Source organism: Micromys minutus (genome assembly GCF_963924665.1).
Source record: "Micromys minutus genome assembly, chromosome: 21".
NCBI classification, from domain to species: domain Eukaryota; kingdom Metazoa; phylum Chordata; class Mammalia; order Rodentia; family Muridae; genus Micromys; species Micromys minutus.
In genome coordinates, this window is record NC_137956.1 from 26425800 (window position 1) to 26447560 (window position 21761).

General features: G+C 40.4%; 1 protein-coding gene across 2 annotated transcripts; it reads right to left on the bottom strand.

Annotated features, from left to right (window-relative positions):
• Positions 1–1272: 1272 nt before the first annotated feature.
• Positions 1273–19615, bottom strand: DIPK2A (divergent protein kinase domain 2A). 2 transcript variants are annotated; one of them, XM_080933976.1, is made up of 3 exons: positions 18781–19615; positions 7185–7488; positions 1273–4001 (listed from the first exon to the last, which is right to left on the bottom strand). In XM_080933976.1, the coding sequence occupies exons 1-3, from the start codon at positions 19435–19437 to the stop codon at positions 3670–3672; spliced, it is 1293 nt and encodes a 430-aa protein (XP_080790102.1). In that variant the 5' UTR covers positions 19438–19615; the 3' UTR covers positions 1273–3669. The 2 variants fall into 2 exon arrangements, with proteins under 2 accessions (XP_080790102.1, XP_080790103.1); XM_080933977.1 differs by lacking the exon at positions 18781–19615 and adding an exon at positions 13276–13404.
• Positions 19616–21761: the final 2146 nt, after the last annotated feature.

Here is a 21761-nt window from a genome sequence, read left to right on the forward strand (position 1 = left end):
TATTAGTAATTTATAGCTTGCTTAGCATAAATTACCATAATGGGTACTTTTGGGCTCTTCAATGTGTTCAAGTGGGAAAGTGAAGTTGATGAGGTTACTCAGGTCATCCACTCCAATTCAAGTCTCCAATTTTTAAAGAAAGCGATTTCCTCAACCTGCAGAAATGATGTTTCTGCCACCAACATTTCCTCTGATGCTGTTGCTTTTCCCTGCAGTTTATGGGAGAAAGCTATGTCTCAAACTCTGAATTTTGACTATAGCTAATGCTATGCTTTTAAGAAGTTTCCTCTTCTGTGTACTTTCCACTAGTACATAGATTATGGGTGTGGCCATATTACTGGTTGGTTTGTGGCAAGCCATTTCATGGGTGGCACTGGGTACTTCCTTCTGGTCCAGATAACCAGATCTGTCATCAGGAGGCTGGACTGAGGCTCCAGCTGCCATCCTGATCCATGAAGATGTCCCCCATCAGCTTTTCAATGAACAGCTTCAGTGTGGCCACTACTTAGAATTGTCACCGCATCACGGATTGCAAACTTGTGCCAACACTCCTATATTTATTTATTAAAATTCTAAGTGTTCTGCAAAACGTATCCTGGTATCATTTGCGTTTTCCAGAGGTAAGGCAGGGTGCCTCGCTTAATTCTATCCACCAGTTTTCCCAGTGAGTCTTTAATATCCTCTCAAAGACGCCATAACTGCTGTTTTCAGTATTACTTGAACTCAGAGACTTACATGCTGAACATGTCTCAGTCCACTCTGGTTAGCATCCTGCTCCGTCACGAAGTTGCTCCATCTACTCATCCTGTGGTACAGAATTCTTGAAGTTGGGAAGATTTATGAGAAACCTTCGGCTTTGGCCATTTCTATTCATTTTTGATAGAAATGGTTACACTGTAGTTTTGTTGAAAGAAAACATACATAATGTACACTTCTGAATCAAAGGACACATTTAACTTGCTAAAGTAAGCCGAGGAAAGCAGATTTTGGGGAAACTGAAACATTCTTGGTAACTTTGGAAGTTACTGTAATAACAATGAACACCATATAATTCTCCAATGTACCTTTGAAAGTTTCTAAGCTTTTTTTCCACTTCTTAGTAGTGAACTTAAAAAGTCACTATCACAGAAAAATAAATCAGTATCTTAAACTCAGCTTATGTCCAACTGAGACAATTTCCAAAAACTGTAAGAAAACTGAAATAACTAGTTTTTTTTTCTCAAGAAAAACTTGCATAGTTGAAGACAGAGCAGGCAAAGTATGGTTCTTAAAGTATTCTTTATTAAGATCATTAAAAGTTGCAGAAACAACTTTATATTATAAAGGCACAGGGAGACAGTTCTGATAAAATATTCAAATTAAACAGTAACATACAGTACAAAAGACAATTTAAATGCACATACAAACCCCAAATGTTTGATTCAAAAATATTTTACTGCGTCTATTAATGGGCAATGATTAAAAATATAAATTGCTGCTGTATAATAAATATCTGAGTGTGAACATCTTGATAGCAAAGAGAACAAAATATTTATTGCTTTTCACATACATATTTTTCCCTGTAAATTTAAATTCCTAATTCTTTTACTATCTTCTCAAACATCTCCAAAGATAAAAGAAATTCCACATCATCTCTAATGGTAGTTATACCTGAAGTAGCCATCCCCGCCTGGAGAGCTTCTTTACTTCTTGCTCCGTAATCACAACCACAGCCACTCGCCAAAAATATGTTTGTGGAGCCAGACAGCTCTCCTGTGAGCTTCAGCCTCCATGTTATGGACACATGGAAAATATAATGGTGTGCTGTTTTGAAGTTCTATACTTTAGTGTTGTCTAAAGAAGCAAAAGAGTATTGTTGGATTTTTCCTATGCCCTTCAAAAAAAACTGAATTTGTAAAAATTTAGTTTAGCCAAGGTTTTCAATGCTTCACTGAGAGCTATGCAATATACTGATGTACAAGAAGAAACACACTGCAATCTGGTAAGATCCCTTACCCTAGGTCTTCCCACTGTTAAACTTGAATTAATTTTATTGCTGTTTTTCTCCACTTCAAAGAGAATTTCCATCACAATAATCAAATAACATGAAAATGTCCTCCTAAATAATGGCATTTCAACTTAAGAAGGGCCTATGCTAACATAGTTGCTCAAGTTACTTGACCATATCATGTTTGGATATATAGCAGCTACAAATGCACCTGGCATGGGCTTGAGGCTCAATAAATAGTTGCTAAATGAATGAAAAGAACAAACTTGGCTTTGGTTGTGCATGTTTTAATCACTTTCTTGTTTCAGTAAGTCAGACCAGAACCCACTACCCCAAACTTTACTGGAAAAAAAAAAAAAAAACTTCAAACAGAAAAATATTACCTGTGCTACTGAGAGCCAACTTTTACAAAGAACAGTTTTAAAGTTGACAAAAATTTTACATATTACTTGTTAATTTTTCTACTCACATATTTAATTTGATGTTCCGATATTTAGCTATTGGGTAAAGAAGATCACAATGGGCAGACAAGCTTTACAGTAAAAATTATTAGTGTATCAGTAAGTAAAGGTTTTGGTTCCTAATTAAATTCCAACAATGATTACCATATTCATTTTGGAAAAACTACCAATGAATAAAAGGGTAGAAGGTCTTTAAGTTATACATTTTTTTAAAAATATAAGCAATAGCTCAACTGTCAGCATTAAAGGAACAGGTAGATCTTAATTTAAGAGTGACAGCTAAAATACTGAAGTGGGATAAGAAGGTGCCCAATTCTATTTTCGGTTCTAAACATAGGACTGTGTCTAATATCTCTTTGGCATATGCATTACTATCTTGGACTAGTTAGCATTTAGAAACATTGACTTTTATTGTTTCTTCATTCAAAGTTATTAAAGTGTAGACTGCTAGTATATTATTCTTGAAGCCTTTTAGCAAAGGATGCAGTGACGTTTTGTAGCATATGCTGAACATCATGTTCAGTGTATACTTATAATTACTGGCATTAAGGGATTTAACTCTTAAATAACCTGAAATGATATTATCATGCAATGGTAAAGCATAGAAGGTTGGGGAGAGGTAAATTATTTACATGATGAAATACTAAGATCTCTGTAAAATCAGTAAACCTGGGTGTCTGCCCTAACAGTTAAGTATGTACCTCATAGCATGAATGAAAACTACCTATATTAAAGTTTAAATGAACACCTATAGTAACCTGGTTGTGTAAAACTTTTAAAAAATGGAAAATGATTTTACACATCAGAAGGAAAATGTGGCCTATAAAACAGGCCAATCTAACTTGACATTCAAAGTAAATGCAAGAGATTCACAAAATCAGGATAGAAATGCAAACTAAGTACCAAGTACCCTTTGATACACAAGCCATGTAACTATCAGACTCCTTTCCAATAGCTTAACAATATCATACACTCAGGTATGGAAAGGGGAAAAAGCAGTCAATGGTATCTCCATCTCCAAAGTGAAAAACAGACTTGCAGAAGCATCATGAGAACTTTGATGTACAGTGATGTCTTATTTTGATGGGTGTTAATGTAAGATCTATCAGAAGTTCATCATCCTCCGATGCAGTACTTCCACTTTGTTTATTCTAGGCAGTTTTTTGGTGGTTTAGTTTTGCCAGTGCTGTTTCAGCAAAGAAAAGGAAAAGGTCCTGCCGACTACCTCACATTGTGACTTAACTGTGCTAGGTAGCCACGCAGTTCTTTTGCAGCCTGGAATCGGCCATAGCGCTTCTTGGGGTTGGTACACTCATCCAGCAAGGCCTCCAGTCGGCCATCTTTGGCAATTTCACTTGGTGGATCATGAAGGAGTCCTCCAGAAGTGCCACGCCAGGTGGCATGTCTCGATAAGAGGTTTTGACAAACAGCATAGTAATTGTGGTCCACAGTGACTCGAGCACAAAGGATTTCTTTTGAGAATGATAAGCAAGCTTCCTTGTCACAGTCGTCGAACTTGCTTTCATACCAGATGTCCCAATTCTCAGGCTTATCTGTGAAAGGAAAAATCAGAAATGCTGATTTGAAAAATAACTTCCTGAGGTTCTCGAATAGAGCATCCCATTGATTAACAGAACTTTGTTCTGTACTCTTATATGTAAAATACACAGTAAAGTTTAAGTGTTTCAATATACTAATTCACAAAAACATCATGTATCGGGATCTCAGGTAGAAGGATCAAAAAAGGGCCCCAATTTTCTGGTGCATCTAGGATTTCCTCTAGCATAGAGAGAGTCATAAAGCATCACCTAATGCTACAGGGCTGCAGAGATGGAGATTTCTGCCTCGAGTGTCAGGTGGCTACGTAAGAATACCTTATTTTAGACCTCAGAAGTCAAAAATTAGAGAAAAGAGGGTTGCCACCCATAAGACAGTATCCGCAAAGGGATGCACACAGGGACACTAGTCCACCTGGCTGAGGAAACAGCACTGCAGCTAGAGTGTGAGACACACACAAGAAATAGCTACAAGCAAAGCTTAAAGGAAAAAAAGCAAGCTGTAACTTGCATGCATGAGCATTTACTGCTGAGAAAGGTAACTTTGGGTTACAGCCAGGAGGGAGTAAGATGATCGCAGCAGGCCTGCGAGATGGCTTAGATAAAGCTGAACCTGATGACCTGCATGATGCATGATGGAAGGTGACAAAAGATATGTCCACAAACACACTAATAAAAATGACTTTTTAAAATGTCACCCCGGCAATCAAAGAAGATCAAGAAAGAAAAGCCAAATCAAAAAAAGATTCAAAACGAAAATTATGAGTAAGAGAGCAAAGTTGAAGGTTCTAACTGAATGGCAAGGCAGGAAATACTAACATAATGGAGTGAATATTTTACAATATAAAACAGCTATATAAGACATTCGGGTGGGCCTGTTATATATGTGAACAGAGTTAGATTTGAAGTCCCGAGTGTAAGTTCAAAAGACTAACACCCACATTGAGAGCACGAAAGTATTTATGTTCTTGGTAGTAAAGGCTTGGAGAGCAAGTAGCTGATATGCACAAAACAGATGAGACCCGGATGCAGAGAACATGCACTCAGGAAAGTCCAGAAGCGACAGATTCACCCAGGAAAACAGAGCATCATCATTCCTGAGGCAGATACTGAAAATGAAGCAGAACAAGATCAAGCCACACACACTGTACCCTATAAGAAATCTGGGTTCTACCAGAACAATGAGAGGTCATTGGAACCATTTAAGCAAGGGGAAACTGTTGGCATTAGCTATGAGAAAGCAGGCTACAGCTTTTAAAATGATAAGTATGGTACACAGAAAGGAAGAGGGGAACAGGACCCTCCCTGTGGGAAGATCCATGACAAGTCAAGACATCAGAAAAGTGCTTGGTGGCACCTGAACACAGTGTTAAGCAAAACTAAGCCCTGAGCAGAGCTCAGTAATATTCACAGAGAATGTAGTGACTACACAGCTGCGTGTCAGCCACATGCACCAGGCAGCAGAGTTTGGAAATTCTTAAAGGTAACCTAAAATTGCTTCTATCCCTTATGTCCAGGGGTGAGATAAGCTAAGGAAGTTAAGATTCTTACCAAGGACCAACAATTCTTAGGTTTATACTTGGTAGAGAAAGGGTCTTACTGTAGCCCAGGCTGGCCTCTAACTCAGTACGTACTGTAAAATAGCTTAAAACTTGAGATGCTCCTGTGCTACCTGCTCGAGCATTAAGATTTGGGTGAGAACATAGTTTCCCTAACATTTCTTTTTCTAGCCAAATTACTTCTAGAATATAGCTTACTTATCCTTGAAACTTTGAAGTTCCTATGGTATTTGAATTTCAAAACATTTCTTATACTTTGCCTACCAATCATGCAGAGAGCTCACAAATAAATAAAAAGCAAAGCCTGGATGAAGATATAATCATTAATGTTAAGCTAAAGTCAGATCTGCAGTGCTAGAAATCGCCCAAGTTAAAAATAAGAAAAAACCACCAGGACGGGAACCCCAGAAGAGAACAAAACACTCCTCAAGACCCTGCAGAGAAATGAACCCTTCACAAGAGCAGCGACAGACAGTTTGATGACCTGTAACAACATGAACTTCCTTTTGCATTAAGTTAAACATGGGGGTCTCAATTTTTTCTATCCACAGCCTCCTGCTCAAGGAAGACTTCTACAACTCTGAATGTATAGGAATATAAATCAAATATTTGACAATAAGAAACCATTAAACTATTTTAAAACAAGTACTTTATATATATTTGCATCGGTTATTAAAGACTCATACCAAGGAAATGAATGTGTGTTTATTTTATGCAAAAATTAACTTTCAGTTGAGTACCTAATATTGCAAGACACACTGCATCTCGTTTTTCAGAGCTGGATATTTTGAATTTGTAATAGTCAATGCTGAGAATGTTACTGTGTACATATGTCCCAGAAACTGGCAGAATTACCTTCAGAGTCACTTCAGAAATTACTAGTCATTCTGCCCTAATCCCAAACAAAAATTGATTTTTAAATGAAAATTTAGCCAGCAACTAAAAGATTAATTTTTAATATCAAATATTCTAACAATACAATCTAAAAAAAACCCACTTATTTGATATTAACGTGCCAAAGAATGGTTGTAGGAAAATACCAAGTTTTCTATGGTCCAACATTACTAGAGCTTACACAAATTGTTTGCAGTTCAGGAGACACGGCAGTCTGTGTCACGGTGATCAAGCGGCAGTGACTGATGATGGGGCAGCAGTGAGCTCTAGCTTTGCACAGCAGTGCTGCAAATCTAGGCTGCAGTGATGCTACCACACAAGCAGTCGCTGGCACGAGTACCTCACATTTATTATTTACTTGATTTTGAATTCATTTTTGCTAGTTGCACAATTCAGAATTCTTTGACTATTACCAACTTTTCCCACAACCCCCACAGTTGGTTATGTAACCCCTCTTTTGATGTTTAACATGCTGTGTCCTAAACTACAAAACACAGGATGGCAAGAGATATGCATACACATCCACATTTCTCCACAGACTCCACACTCCTTCCCAAATATAAAGAAAATTCTAAGTAGAAGTATAATGAATATTTGCTGAACATGGTAACACAAAATTTAAAAAAATGATACAAGGTTGTCATCTTAAGAAGATTAAGATTTTATTATAAATATAACATTTACACATAAAATGTACAAAAGATAAATCTGAAAATGATATACTTACTTTGTCTAATTAATCTTTTGTCGGCAACTAAAACATTTTCAGCATCCACAATGATTACCTTCCCATCTCTTGGACCAACTGCAAAATTGTCAAAGCTGACGTCCAGGAGGTAGAGTGCAAATTCAAAGTCATTGTTTGTAAGCTGCTCTGCTATTTCCATTAACTGCCAAGCAAGGTCAACTCTTTTCTCCCATGGTGCATTAAAGTAACTCCACAGTTCTTCTCCAACATAATTTACAGCCACCATTCTTCCACAAGCTCCAAGATATTTTGCAAATGGCCAACCTTCATCAGATGGAAAACTCTACAAAAGAATTACCTTAATATTATAATACAGTCTGATGAAGTTACATTACATTAGTATCTCTCCCCAGATGCTGTAGGATTCCTACCTTGACAAGTACTACTTTTCAATATCTCAGAAACAAATGTATCAATACAAGGCAAGAGACAATACCTTTCTTATCAATTCTAAAAACATTTACTTCTATATCTTTTCGACTTCTATACAAGCAATCAGCAGCTTCCTTTGAATGGATAGTCCTGAAAAATTCATTAACGAGTAATTATTTACCCAGTTAGGCACTGTGCTGTGTGGACAATGAGGATGAACTACAGAGGCCTTGATTAGCTATAGGCTTTTATTCTAGAAGAACAGACACTGAATAAATTCTATGGTGTTAGTAACCATACTAAAGTTTGTACACCCCTAGAGGCCCTACCCAATCCAGGAGCAGTCAAGACCATTCCAGGAAGGAGTCTTGGGCGTTTACCAATAGTCAGGCCTGGGAAAGGATACACTGGTTTCAGCATGGCCTCCATTCTGAGCATCCATGACTTGGGTTAGGCTTATTTCAACCTCTTGCCCCAGCCTCAAAAATTTTTTTTTTTTTCACATTAGTGAAGTTTTCTAATGGGCTTTAAAAAAACAAAAAAAAAAAACAAAAAAAAACTACTAGGAAGACCCTAGTTCTAAATCAAAAGTAATGTCTTTTTTGGCCATAAACAAGTCTTTTTTAACTTAATTATCACCTAGATCTGCCCATGACCCCATTCTGGGAATCCAACTCAGGGCCCTGGGCAAGTCAGCCTTTCCAAATGAGCAACTCCCCGGACCCCATCAAAGACGCTTTCTACCACTAAAATATGCTGTAACAAAAATCCTGGAGCGAAACAAAGATGCTTAAGAGTCAACCATTAGTTTCACGTGTGAGGTTACAAGGACAGACGTCTGTGTCAGTCTTGTACTTCCTACCTGAAAAAAAAAGTACGAAATGATACTTAGAGCAGCATTAAAGGAGTGGAAGTGACCCAGGAAGACAGAAGCACAACCTTAAAACCCTCAGAGAACCATCTTCCATTGTCACACAGAAGGAAAGCCAGAGGTGTGGCTTTCCTTCTTTAAAAAACAAAACAAAACAAAAAAAAAAAAAAAAATCAAAGCTAATTTTGCCTTCACTTTTAATTTAATTTAGAGATTATCTTTAAAGACCTTTACAAGAGAAAAATCTTTAGAACCCCTTTAAGTCTAAATATACAAGACAATCATGTTTTGCATGGACAACTTTTACTCTTAAGTATTCTATGATAAAATACTAATTATATGAAAAGATATCTTGGATCTTAAATATAGTACATTAATGGATTCATTTTGGGGACAGAGACAACAGCTACATAGCCCTAGAAATTAGAAGTAAATGTGTTTGTGAATCCGTAACAATATTTTTATTTCTCTCGGGCACTGAGAAAAGTGACAGACAGATCACTCATGTGAAATGTGCAGTGCAAAAACTGTTCATAAACCACACACTGTTTCAACTTTCCTCTCAATTTATATCTCATGACCTTGACATTTTTGTTAGACAAATGGCTACAACAGACTTGGCTATTTATAAGAAGTGTGAATGTATAAAGATCCCGACATAAAAATGGAACACTAAAGGTTTAATAAGTATGTGGGATTACATTATTTTATCATGTAAAAAGTAAAGCAAAACCAGCTCCATTCAGCATATTATTCACGCGCCATATTGTAGAACAGACACAAGCATATCTTTGTAAAAATAAAATGGTCTTTGACAACAAGAGAGGAGGGATCCCTGCCAACATCTGCACATGTACAAATGCCTCCTTGTTTTTGGAGCCTTTCCAACTGGCAAACGACAGTCAAATGCACACTTCATTACCCATGCCCCTCATAGAGAAGGGTAAAATATATGAACAAATGTCATATTGAACAATTTTATATTAGCATTGTGACTGCTCCTGATTTTTAACTGACACCTTATGCCTCGTTTTAAGATAGAATTCTTCCTGTAGCTTGCTACCTACTCTTTTGGAAAAGCTTTAATCAGTGAAGTCACACCATTTGCTTATAAGACAGTACTATTTCATTGTATAGTCAAATCACTTTTTATTAATGAGAACTGATTTTTATTAAACGCACTGTAGTACCAAAAAAAAAAAAAAAAAAAAAACAAAACAAAAACAAAAAAAAAAAAAAAAAAAAAAAAAAAAAAACCAGCTCAGGGTTGGAAGCCAAGCCTGAAACAACCCTGGCTTACAACCAAAACACCATAGCCAAGCAGAATTTGAAAGACATTTTGAATTCATTAGAACTTGGATTTGTTACATATAAAGTAATATTGAAAATAAGTATTTTTTTTCTGATTAGCAAACTCCTAAGGATATAAAACACAGTAGCAGGAATTAAAAAGTTTATTATAGAGGCCTAGATTTCCTTACTTCAAAACCAGATATTAAAATTATCTGAAACCAAAATGTTTCATTTAATCTGAAATATGCAATTATTTAATTATTTACTATTTACAATTGAAAAATGTGCAAGTGCTTCCTAAGCGAGGGTGAATTTTCAGACTTACAACAGTACCAATGGCAGATGTAAAATGTTTGTAAATTATTGCATGTACAAAATTTAGACTATCAAATGTTATAAAAGTAACGACTGCATAAGGTACAAGACAGTTGTAAATCTATATTATTTACTTTTCCATTACTGTACCTTCAATGTTAAATTAGCAACAGCACAAAGACAACTCTGGAATACTAATGTAAACATAAAAATTATCTTTATAAAGCATGTGGTGCAATGCTAGAACAAGTTTACACATTATGTGTGAGGCCCTGAAAATGACTGAGATCCGCAAAGACAGAGATTAATTAAAACAGTTAATCTGGGTACAATTAACTGCTAGGGTCTGAATATTACACATGCCTTCAATATTACGTTGAAAAATAAAATGCTTTGGTCTTAAAGTATAATACGAATGATTACATGTAGGCATTTTGTTTATTCTTGGACAATAAAACCGTAAGCTCACGAAACATAAGTGATGTCAGTAGTAGCACTAGGTGTACTGACACTGTCTCAAAGCCAGAAATTTACTAAAATTCTATTATACAAAACAGGAGATCAAAACCATGGAGCTCATAAATGATTTATATATAAAGATTATGGGAAAAAACTATAATGTGGATATGCTACACTTTATATAACATATAGTCTTCAACAGAACTTCTACACTAAAAGGGAAATATTACAGAGTATTGGAATAATGAGTTTGAAATTATAAGGCAAGACCCAAATGCCCACCTCAATCTCTACCTCTCAGTACCTGACATAATTCTCACCCCCACTCCGTCCTCTCAGTCAAGCTTTTCTCATGCTACAACTTCATTGGCATTTGTTTTCACTGAGACAGTTAACATATGCCTGGGATGTTCTTAGCACATCTCCAGTCAATCAGTCTAATAAACACACTTAGGATTGGCTTAAATAGAGAACATGGAGGGCTAATAACCTACATTATTCTGTATCATAATATCTGCTTGAGGAAAGCTGCTATGTGTTAACAGCACAGGCTATGTAGTTACCTTTATAAAACCATGGAATAATGGATTGGAAATTGCTAGCAGTCTGCTTTGAATTTATCTTGACTACTGTAAAAGAACTATAGCTGACTTGCCTTTGCCTTTTATTAACCCTGGACTTTATGGCAATTAACACTGTGCTCATATCCACATAGCCAGCTCAACATATTTGAGTCCTTCTTTCTTTCTATCGAACACAATGATTTTGTTTCTGATTTTTGGTAGTAAATAGTTAATGAAGCATTTGTAATTAGTTTTGTTTGTGTTACCCCATTTTTAAGTTTTGTATTACTAGTACTTATGAATACATTATACATTTTTATAACATCACATTTTTAGAATAATTTCTAACAAACTTGAATAGCCCATTAGGAATTAAAAGCTCCCAGAGAACAGTGAATAGATTTAGTGGTTCTTGACCATATTTAGAAGGTGTTATTCATAGATGTCTTCTATCAAGAAAATAAGTACATTTCTGGATGAATATGGAGATTTGGGGAAGCAGATCTTTAGAAAGTTCATTAGATTCACCAAGTGCATAGGCCTTTCCCCTTTGGTTCTGGACCTGCCTAATGAAAACAACAGTATAAATATCACTCCGGTTTTACAGAGGAAGAAAACATCTCAAAGGATTCACTAACTCCCTATAAATGGCATAAGACTAACAGATTAAGAATAAAGCCAACTTATAAAGGCTAGTGCACTATTGTCTTTTACTCCTATGTAGCCAACATTAGTTTTATATACTAAAATTTAAGTACTCAGATATTTTTCATAGAATACTAGCATTCTTTTGAAAGGTATATAATTTTAATTCATGAGGAAATAAATATCAAATAAACACATGAGAAATGTGTTGCCATTTAGGATTTTTTTTTTTTAAAAGGAGATTCCTAATAAACTAACTTCAAAAAGTCTTATTACTTACCAAAATATTCAACCTAAAATGCCCATCAATTTTTCTATAACTAGCATTTCTTCGCAAAAATACACAAAATTTGAACCTGAGAACATTTGAAGATAGCAAATGTTATAAGGAGTGCCGAAATGCTTAAAGGTTTAACTTTGATCTTAGAATTATTTTAAAAGCCCAAATCTGAATGAAATCCCAGTGTGGCAATACATGTTGTAACAGCTGTTCATACAGATCAGTCAACTGTGCTGCGCTGGTGATAGACTAATGTGCTCACAGTTTGTGAACTGTCTAGAGAGAGAATGCAGTCGAGTCACTAGGAAGATTTAATAGCTACCTGATTTTTACTACACTCTCTATGAGATCTTAGCTTCTTAATTTAAACTGGGAAGTAGCAGCCAAAAATTTACCACAAATATAGCAGACACCTAAAAACTCACGATATTTTAAGTCTCAGGATATGCCTCATTTATTCTCATGAAATCATTTTCTGAATGTCATTTTCCACTCACCCCCAATTCTAACATTAACCAATGCTTTGAAAATACCAAGGTTGTGTTAACTGAACATCATGCCAGATGGCTAGATTCGAAATTGAAACCAATGCCACAACCCTACCTAAATTAAATAGAAGTCATCTTGTAGAACAGCTTTTACACACACACACACACACACACACACACATACACACACACACACACACACACAGCCAAAACTCACTTGGCAAAGCTTTATGCAAAAATGTACTAATCTCAACAGATCCTTTCTTACCTACTCTACAAACAGCAACTGTTACCCATATTTCTAACTTGAATGTGTAAGTGCAAACATTTGCTACCAGTTAAAAACCATGAAAAGACATGAGAGCAAGGACCTGATAACCTAAGAATGTGGTCTTACTCTCTTTAGTCAACACAGTACTGGTTTCCTTGGTTCCAAACACAACCCTTCTTAAGAACAGTAAAACATCTGCCAACAGCAGTCTCTCTCACCATTAAATAAATGCCAGGCGCTGGTTTACAGAGATTAGTATTCGATTGTCTTAAATGTAGGATAAAATGAAACCCGATTTCCCCCACCCATTTCTTCCGTGTGCTTTCTGACAATAGAGTCTAACAGTAAACTCTTAATATTTCTTTTACATCTCTTTACATCTTAACCCAACAAGTCTTAGAAGTTACTTTTCTTAAATTCAGTCTCCAAAACTACTTTTTAATTCTCCACTGCTTTGAAAATAAACTCTGAGCTCACCCAGCCTTCCCTACCCCAGTGCAAGTGAACTCCCACCTGAGGCCTGCCCTGACTTTTTTACCACTAGAGACATTCCGTTCCTCTTCATCGAATCTGAAAATTCAAAGTTGTCTTGTGCTTCTGTGCCACTCAACCTTAGAGCTGAAGCTGTACGAACTGGATCCTGAACTGTCACCTCTGCTATAATCCACAGGTGCACTCAGCAGTGGCTGGCAGAATTCAGCAATGGCATAGTAACCCTGACGTCACTTCTATTTTTACACCATTTAGCAATGTCAATGTACTGAATAAAATTAGAACTAACGATTCACCAAGACAAATAATTTGTTTTTTATTTATGATGCTTTTCTATTCCACTTACCTCATATGGGACAAATGTCTAACCCCCTCCAAATGACTGTCCCCAGTAAACTAGAACCTGAAGTTAAGAGCTGTGTAGATACACAGGGTGTGTGTGTGTGTGTGTGTGTGTGTGTGTGTGTGTGTCCTACACTAAATTAAGTACTTGTGGCCCAAGGTAGTCTCTCTAGCATTTTAGTGTAAATACCTTACAAGACAATCTGCCAGATAACGAACAAAATTCAATTATTTTGACTGAAAGTCTAATTGGCTTTTTAATAGTTCAGATAACTTCTTTGCAACTTATACATTGGATAAATAATTTCAATATAGAAATTTTCTTTTTTATTAATCATTTTATTCATTTACATTTCAAATATTCCCCTTCCCAGTTACCCCTCCACACCCCCATCCCATTTTCCCCCTCCCCCTTTAAGATTTTCCAAAGGCCAGGCTTGGTGACACACTTCTTAGGACTTGGGAAGTAGGACAAGATGTCACGGCCAACAATAAAAACTTTCCAGGGTTCATAATTAAGATGGATAATTACGCCCACCTTAGACTCATTTCACAATGGTTTAAAATTCACTGTACATATAAGAAATGCAAGACTTTACATCCTCAAGGCCATTATTACTCTCCTATATAGGTGAGTGAAAGGTACAGGAATAAAAAATCAGCAATCTGAAAACTCAGTAGCAACCAATGATGAACAGGCCAGACTAGCCACAAAGTTTAAAAAACAAAAACAAAAACCAATCTTACAATCTTCTGGAAAACTAAGTGGCCACCCAAGACCAGAAACTCCAGCCCGCAGGAAAGAGAATGACCAGCAACAAAGACAAAGAAATTACTATTTCCAGCAACAACTGTAAAGCAAACTAATTCCCCCTAACCCCGCAGTGGAAAAATGAAGGCATGCTTCCTTAAGGATGTCTGTTTCACTGTTTTCCTAAACAAACAAACAAATAAATAAAATGCCCCTTCATTTTTGGAACTGAGGTATACAAAATTATTTTCGTCATGTTCATTTATATTTTCATGAGGTTTAGTCTAGCGTCAGACATGTTAATGAAACCTCAAATGCAAACACACACAGAGACACACCACAGAATTTAAGATTAAAAAGTCCTCCCTCCCTCCCTCCCTCCCCCTCCCTCTCTCTGCAGCCCTGCAGGGTCTGTGATGCACAGCTGCAGTCCTCACTGGAGGCTGAAGCAGGAAGAGCTGAGCACCAAAACAAAACAAAGGACCAACCTCTAATGTGTTCTGAAGCCAAAAGGCAGGAATGCATTTATTAAATGTGCTGCCAGAGGGAGAAACTGAAGGAGCCCCGGCCTGCTGCCTAAAACTTCGAAGGAGAAAACACCCATTCTGGAGACTCCTGCAAAACAAGGTGCTTGGCTCCTTATTTTTCTCCTCCTTAACAGGACTTTTGTTTTGAAATCTGCGAACTATGTATAAACATTAGGTTTTTTAAAAAGGCTTGAAAGTCTGGCCTCAAATTCACATCCTAGCAGAGACCTAGCACCCCAGTCTGGTCCTCCTTTAGAAAGAGATAATACATTAGTTAGCGCTCAACTTCGAAAAACAATTCTCAAATCAAAAATTTGAGAGTCCCCCCAATAGGGAAGAATTAAAGGAACTAAGTAATAGACCTATTTAGGAGGGGAAAAAACAGCTACTCCATTAAAAAAGTGTTTATCAACTTATGCCAACATTTATCTCAATAGTCATAATCCTTTTTGTCGATTTCAAAGTCCGTTTTATTTAGCAAGGCACCAAGAAGTACATCATCCTGAACTCAGGCTGCTGCTAAGGAGAAAGCACTTCTCAGATCTCTCTGCGAACTTCCATTGGCTCTGTCAGAGCAGATGAGATCAGTGTAGCGGAGGTTTAGGTCACAGCCTTCAGCACCCACACTCTGTGTTTCCGGAAGCTGACCAAATGTACTAGGTGATCACAGTCACCCTCTGTCCATATGCTGGCATGTATTCCTTGTTTACCGTGCATCAAACCCCACACAAACGCCCCGTATACAATATTTTGCCTTTCACAAGTAAAAGGAAAGCTTAAGAGGCACAGCTTGAACAATGATAATTGTATACTATAAAAATTAAGTCCTATTAAAGCCACGATTCAGAAAATGTAATGCAAATATAGTTCTACAAATATAATATAGTTAAACAAATTCTTGGCTCTTCCCCCTGAACAACCAAGCAGTCCTAGGTCAGGCACAGTTAGTGGCTGAGATTCAGGATCTCCAGACACTCTCCACCCTGACCTCACCCCATGTTCAAGAACAGGTAGCAAGCACAAACACCAGCAGAGAAGTTACCTTCCAATGTTCTACTTCCATTCTTAATGACCCAAGATTGTTTATCACACACACACACCAAACCCAAAAATCCCACTCCAGGTAACTCCCCTCCAAAGGGCCTGCTAGGTATGAGAATACACCTCTTCATGAGTGAAACTGGGAAGAGAAGGGGTTTCTGACGCCGATAAAGGTCCTGAGCACAGTCTTGTCAATTACAGAGCAGCTTCCCTAGACCCCTGACAGAGCCACGCTCCATAACTGCTAAGACCATGAAGCAACAGGAAGGGCTGTACTCCCTTTCAGCTTCACACTGGAACACTGACAACGCAAGTACAGTTTAACACAGGTGTGTGTGTTTCAGACAACACCTTCCACTTCCCTGTTCAGGCCACATTCAGGCTATAACAAAGACTTCATTTTGTACTGTTTCTTAACATCTAAGAGCTAATGAGTTAAACTGATCTGCATTTTCATGTTTCGCTAGTACCTTATAAAAAGGGAATTTTTAAGTAGCTAAATACTTATTTAAAAGCATCATTGCTATGTTACTTTTGTGAAGAACAGTTTGATAATACAAGTTCAAAGTGTTCTTTTCCCCTAAAATTTAGACAATAGAAAATTTAAAAATCTAGTTTGTCATCATTCAGCATCCAAAAATTCATTAGGTGGCTCCCTCTCCTGGAAAAAAGTGAAAGGTGAGTTCAGCTTTAAGTTGTAAAGCACTAGTTCCTTAAAAACACTTTAAAACTATATGAAGCAAAAGTAAAGAAGCAGATGTGAGTGACTTTTCTATTAGTACCAAGAGCTGGCTTTATAGAAACTGTACTACTAAATAAATGTACAGTTTGTACAGCTAACAAGTAATGTACAAGATGATCTGATTTACCACATAAAAACAGTATTCTTGATTACAAACGTTAGTATATTTTCAACTAATTCTCAATCATACCACATATACTTTCAAACTCACTACCAAAGATCAAGTGTTTCTTTCTGTAAGGGAAGCAGCTACTCCAGGAGGGTTTTAGGTTAAGCTCCACCTCCTCAGGTTTAAAAAAAAACAAGCACTGTTCCACTGGTAGTAAAAACTGTCTTTAACGTATGTAGCATAATGAAGCGTCAGTACTAACCCTGGGAGCTGGGCTGCCTAAATTCAAGATGCAGTTTATGAATGCCACACACTAGTAGACATTTTCTCACATACATTTGTCCTGCACTCTATGTAACCACCCACCCAGAGCAATTCTGCCATTAGGCTTCAGATAAAGGGAGAAAAATGTAATGTCACAAGCACACCTTACTATGTCAACTGCAAACCGAGCTGAAACTGCCGAGCAAGGCTCCCAGTGAGAGCCAGCCTTGCTGTGTGGAAACTACATAACAAAGTTTTCTCAAGTTCAGAAGCCAACACAGTGTTTAATCTTAATATTAGTTGTCCCAAATACACAGATAGCTGGAATCAACCCTATAAAAATCGTTCGATAGGCACTCAGTATTTTAAATGCAAAAACTGTATATACCTTAAGTTCAATGCTAAATACCCCCCCCCCCCAGAGATTTTGACTATGGACTACAGTCAACTACAATGCTAAGTGCTGTCCAGGGACCAACCTTGCTGATATAAATACAGCTTGGAAGAGTGGAGACTGGGGTTTAGGGGTGGGTGGGTGTCATACTGAAGGACTCAACCTTTAGAGACTCACTAATCTGGAAACTAAAGAATAAAATAATCCTCCAAGGTAAGCTTAACTGAATTTTACACTGATTAGAGCTGAAAGTATTTATTAAACAAGCTGCACTTTAAAATTAACCCATCACATATATCTTAAGAGCAACTTGGAATTTTATTAAGGCTCACATTAGAACTTCATCTGATCAAATATTCATGTTAAGAATTCTTGGCTGATCTAATCAAGCCTGATTTCTCTTGACTGAGATGCAGAAAACTTGAAAGAAAAAGCAAGCCACAAATAGAGTACATTCCTATTCATAGTTTAATCAACAACAGAAACAAGGGCCAAACCCTCTAGCCATTAGTGACATTCTTAGCAGAGAAAGGGCGTGAACTATACAATCAATTACTTGTGGTTAATTTAAAATCACTTTCCCCAGTACTTGACGTTTAGAACCGGTAACTTTTCTTGCAGTCAAGAGAGATCACACCCCTACTGGACAATCACTGCCCAAGGGCACAGCACTTTAGCTGGAGTGGGGGTATAGAAACTGATTACTCCAAAGACAAGCCGAATTTTTCTCTTTTTTCTTCTTTCGGCCACTAGTAAAAAGATTCCATTCAATCCTCCCAAAAGGCACGTTTATTTTCGAAATTAAGTCAAAAGAAAGCAAATAAATCAGTTGGGCTAGAGGCCAGAACCTTTTTTTTTTTTCTTCGATCCTAGCTCCGACCTAAAAACACTTTAATTCCTTCCTTAACCGGATTACCATATGACTAGGGCAGGTCACAGGATCAGGATGCAAAAGTCCAGTCTTGGCTGTAGACTTCACAGATTAAATCCAACACTCCCCCCCCCCCCCGCCCTGGCTTCTAAGTCCACGCAAAGCACGAGTCAAGAATTAGCTCCCTTCACTTACCACCACCCCACTCTCTGATCCCCTTTCCCACCTGGTCCCAGAACTAGCTGATTGACTAACAGGGAGATGATCTAAGAAATAAAACAAAGACTCGGGGAAGTTAGGCTGGCCAGGCGGGACAGAAAGGAAAGTGTGCCCGCGGTGCCCCAGCTCTTGGAAAGGGTAACGAGGGCTCGCGACCGCACAGGCACTCAAGACTGGGACAGGCGGGAGGGCTGAAGGAAACTCGCGAAGAGGAGAGTTGGGGACGGACTCCCTCTGGCGTTGAAGAGCCCCGCGCCCGCACCTACCTGTAGCACCAGCGGCTCGGGGTTGAAGGCCAGGGTGAGCAGCAGCTGCATGCGCTCCGAGTCCTTGAGGTTGCGCAGCAGGAAACTGCCCGAATCCTTGGTCTCGGCGTAGCGGCGCACCAGGCGGTCCAGCAGGCGCTGCGAGGGGCAGTGCACCAGGTCTGACCAACCCTCCACCGCCTCCGGCGTGAGCAGCCGCACGTCGCCGTTGAGACGCGCGAACTCGGTGCGGGGCATGGCCTGGAGCAGGTCGCAGCGCGGCCGGCCGGTGGCCCGCTTGCAGATGCTCTGGTCGAGCTGCGCCAGCTCGCGCTGCGAACCCAGGCGCTTGAGCACCACGCGCCGGCGGCCGCCCTCGCGGGGCTCGCCGTACTGCGCGAAGTACACGTTCTTCACGTTGAGGAAGTCCAGCAGGCGCAGGCGGCCCCACGTCTCGAAGCCCACCTGGCCGTTAAGGAAACGGCGGCACCAGCTCGTGCCGAAGCACGCCGGGCACTTATTGAGCTGCAGGAACCGCCGGTCGGCGAGCTCGTTGCGCTGCCAGGAGGCGAGCAGCGACGGCGAGTGCAGCAGCATCAGCACCAACAGGCTGCCGAGCGCCGCCAGCTTCAGTGCGCGGGACAGGCGGCCCAGCTTCAGGGGCACCAGGCGCCACATCCCGCCCGCGCGCGGCAGCCGCCGGGGCCGGGGCGGGCGAGCGCACCCCGGGCCGCCCCACGGCGCCGAGGCCCGCGGCGCAGACGGAGGGCGGCAGCGAAGGAGCCCGAGAACGGGCTAGCGCCGGCCGAGCGCGGCGACTTCCCCGATCGGCTGTCTCCACAACTCCCGGCGCCCTCCTCCGAGCTCCCCGCCCTCCGACTCCGCGGGCGCCGCCTCCTTGCCCGCCAAGTTATAGAGACGCGGAGGGGAGGGGAGGGGGAGAGGGAGCGCGGGGCCCGCGGCCGCGCGCACGCGCACTCCCGCCCGGGACGCTAGAGCTGCGCCTGCTGGTCCCGGGCGAGCAGCGCGCGCGGGGGCGAGTGAGGAGTCCGGACGCCTCACACTCGAGGAGCTACGGTGTGAGGAGGGGAGGGGAGGATGCGGCGGTGCCCCGCGCGCGGGCACGCCCGAGAGCGAGGGGCGGGGCCGGGGGCGGGGCGAGCGCGTCCCCTGGAAGCGTCAGCGCGAGCTCGCGGGGAGGAGACGGGGAGGGTGGGTGGAGGGCGCGCCCGAGAGGGCGGAGCTGACGAGCTCCGCCACGGGAGACCTTCAGTAACGGCTACTCTGGTGTGACCGTCGGGCTTCACGGGCGCGCCGGAGGCCTTTGCGGAAAGGTCATCGGAAAAGAGAGGGCGGAGAGAAGGGCGTACAGGGGAGCAGAGCGGCCCATCCCGGGAGCCGGAGGAGGCGGGACCGAAGCTTGGGGGCGGGGCTGGAATGGGGCCGGGCCAGGTCTCGGGGGCGGGGCCGGGCCGCCTGCTCAGGGCCTTATATGGTGTGGCGCGCGCTTGTTCTTTTGACTGGCGGGACCTCCGGGTCGCGCGCTTTGTACGGCGGTAGGGCCTGTGGGCCGACCGTGGGGACGCGGTTAGCGGCCGGAAAGCCGCTGCAGGGCTGGCGTTGGACGTGCGGAGGCTTTTCCAGTTTCGCTGACTGAGCGCTGGCAGGATGAGGTCCATCCTCACCGGCGCCGCCCTCCAGGCGGGTCCCCGAGGAGCCTGGTTCCCCCACGCCTCACTGGCTGGGCCCAGGCCTGCCTGGCGGCCAGGACGCGTTGCTGTGACGATGACCCTAGGGAGCGGGGGCCGTCGGTGCGGCACCTGTGCTGTCTGGTTACCTCATTCTCACACCACACTGCGGAAATTAACGCGGCCTGGAGCGCGTGGGCTTAAGTTTTCGGAGGTCTGGGATCTTCAGCAGTAACTTCAAAATACGTTCCATTAGAATACTTTTTAACGTTTAGCACGCGTTGTGATTGTTGGGCTGATGGATGGATAGCTAGTTTCAGGTACGCTGTAACATAGTTTTACCGCGTTGATTTTCGAGGTCAAACAGGAAAATCATAGTAACTGGTTGGTAACGGGCGTGTAGAGATACACTTGTGAGACAATGAGAGTTGCCTAGAATAGATTGTGAATCACTTTCCTGAATTGTCTGTATTTGATGATAGCATGAAGTCTCATCCTCTGGAAGAGTTCTGGTAAGGTTATCGTTTTTGTGCTTTGTGATGTAGGAGCTCAAACTTTGGAAGAAATCTTCAACGTGATGGTGATTTTTACAGGCTACCACAGATGTTAGACTTCAAAAGCTTATACAAAGTGACTGAGGCATTTGGTTGATACAGAAGAGCATCCCATGTTTCCTTTGGCAGAAATTTGATTTAACTTGCCCATCAAACATCCCGCATACAGCCATACAATAAGGTTATGTAAGCAAAGGCTTAAATGAAGTTTCCTCTGAAGACTAGAACTGTATGGTTCATTTGTGCGCTGCAGCAGAGTTGTAAACGAAGCGAATAATTACTAACCTGTGTGTTGTCTTCACCCTGTCTACATGCTTCAGAGACTGGTTTAATACTAGACAATGTCTGGGATCGCTTTAAAAACAAAATACTCTATTGGCATCATTTTATCGATGTAAACAAGTCATTTTACTCAGTACAACTTGCTTGAGGAGATTATTTGCTTAAAATAATTTATATTCTGTTTCACAGCTCTGAATTTAGGGAGTCGGTGACCATTCTGCCTCAGTCTCATGACACAACACACTCAGTTGCCCGGAGTTTTGGCATTTAAAATTTCTAGATATATGAGATAAACTCAGAGATTGGAAAAGATTAGTAAGTATTAATGTACTTTTCTCCACTTTCCAGTAAACTGCAGGATGCTTTTAGCTAATGGATCATAAATTGTAAGCCAGACTTCTTAATCATTATTTTAAATAAGAACAATGTAATTTCCAGTGTTACTGCCATTATTACAAATGTATCTAGTACAATTAAA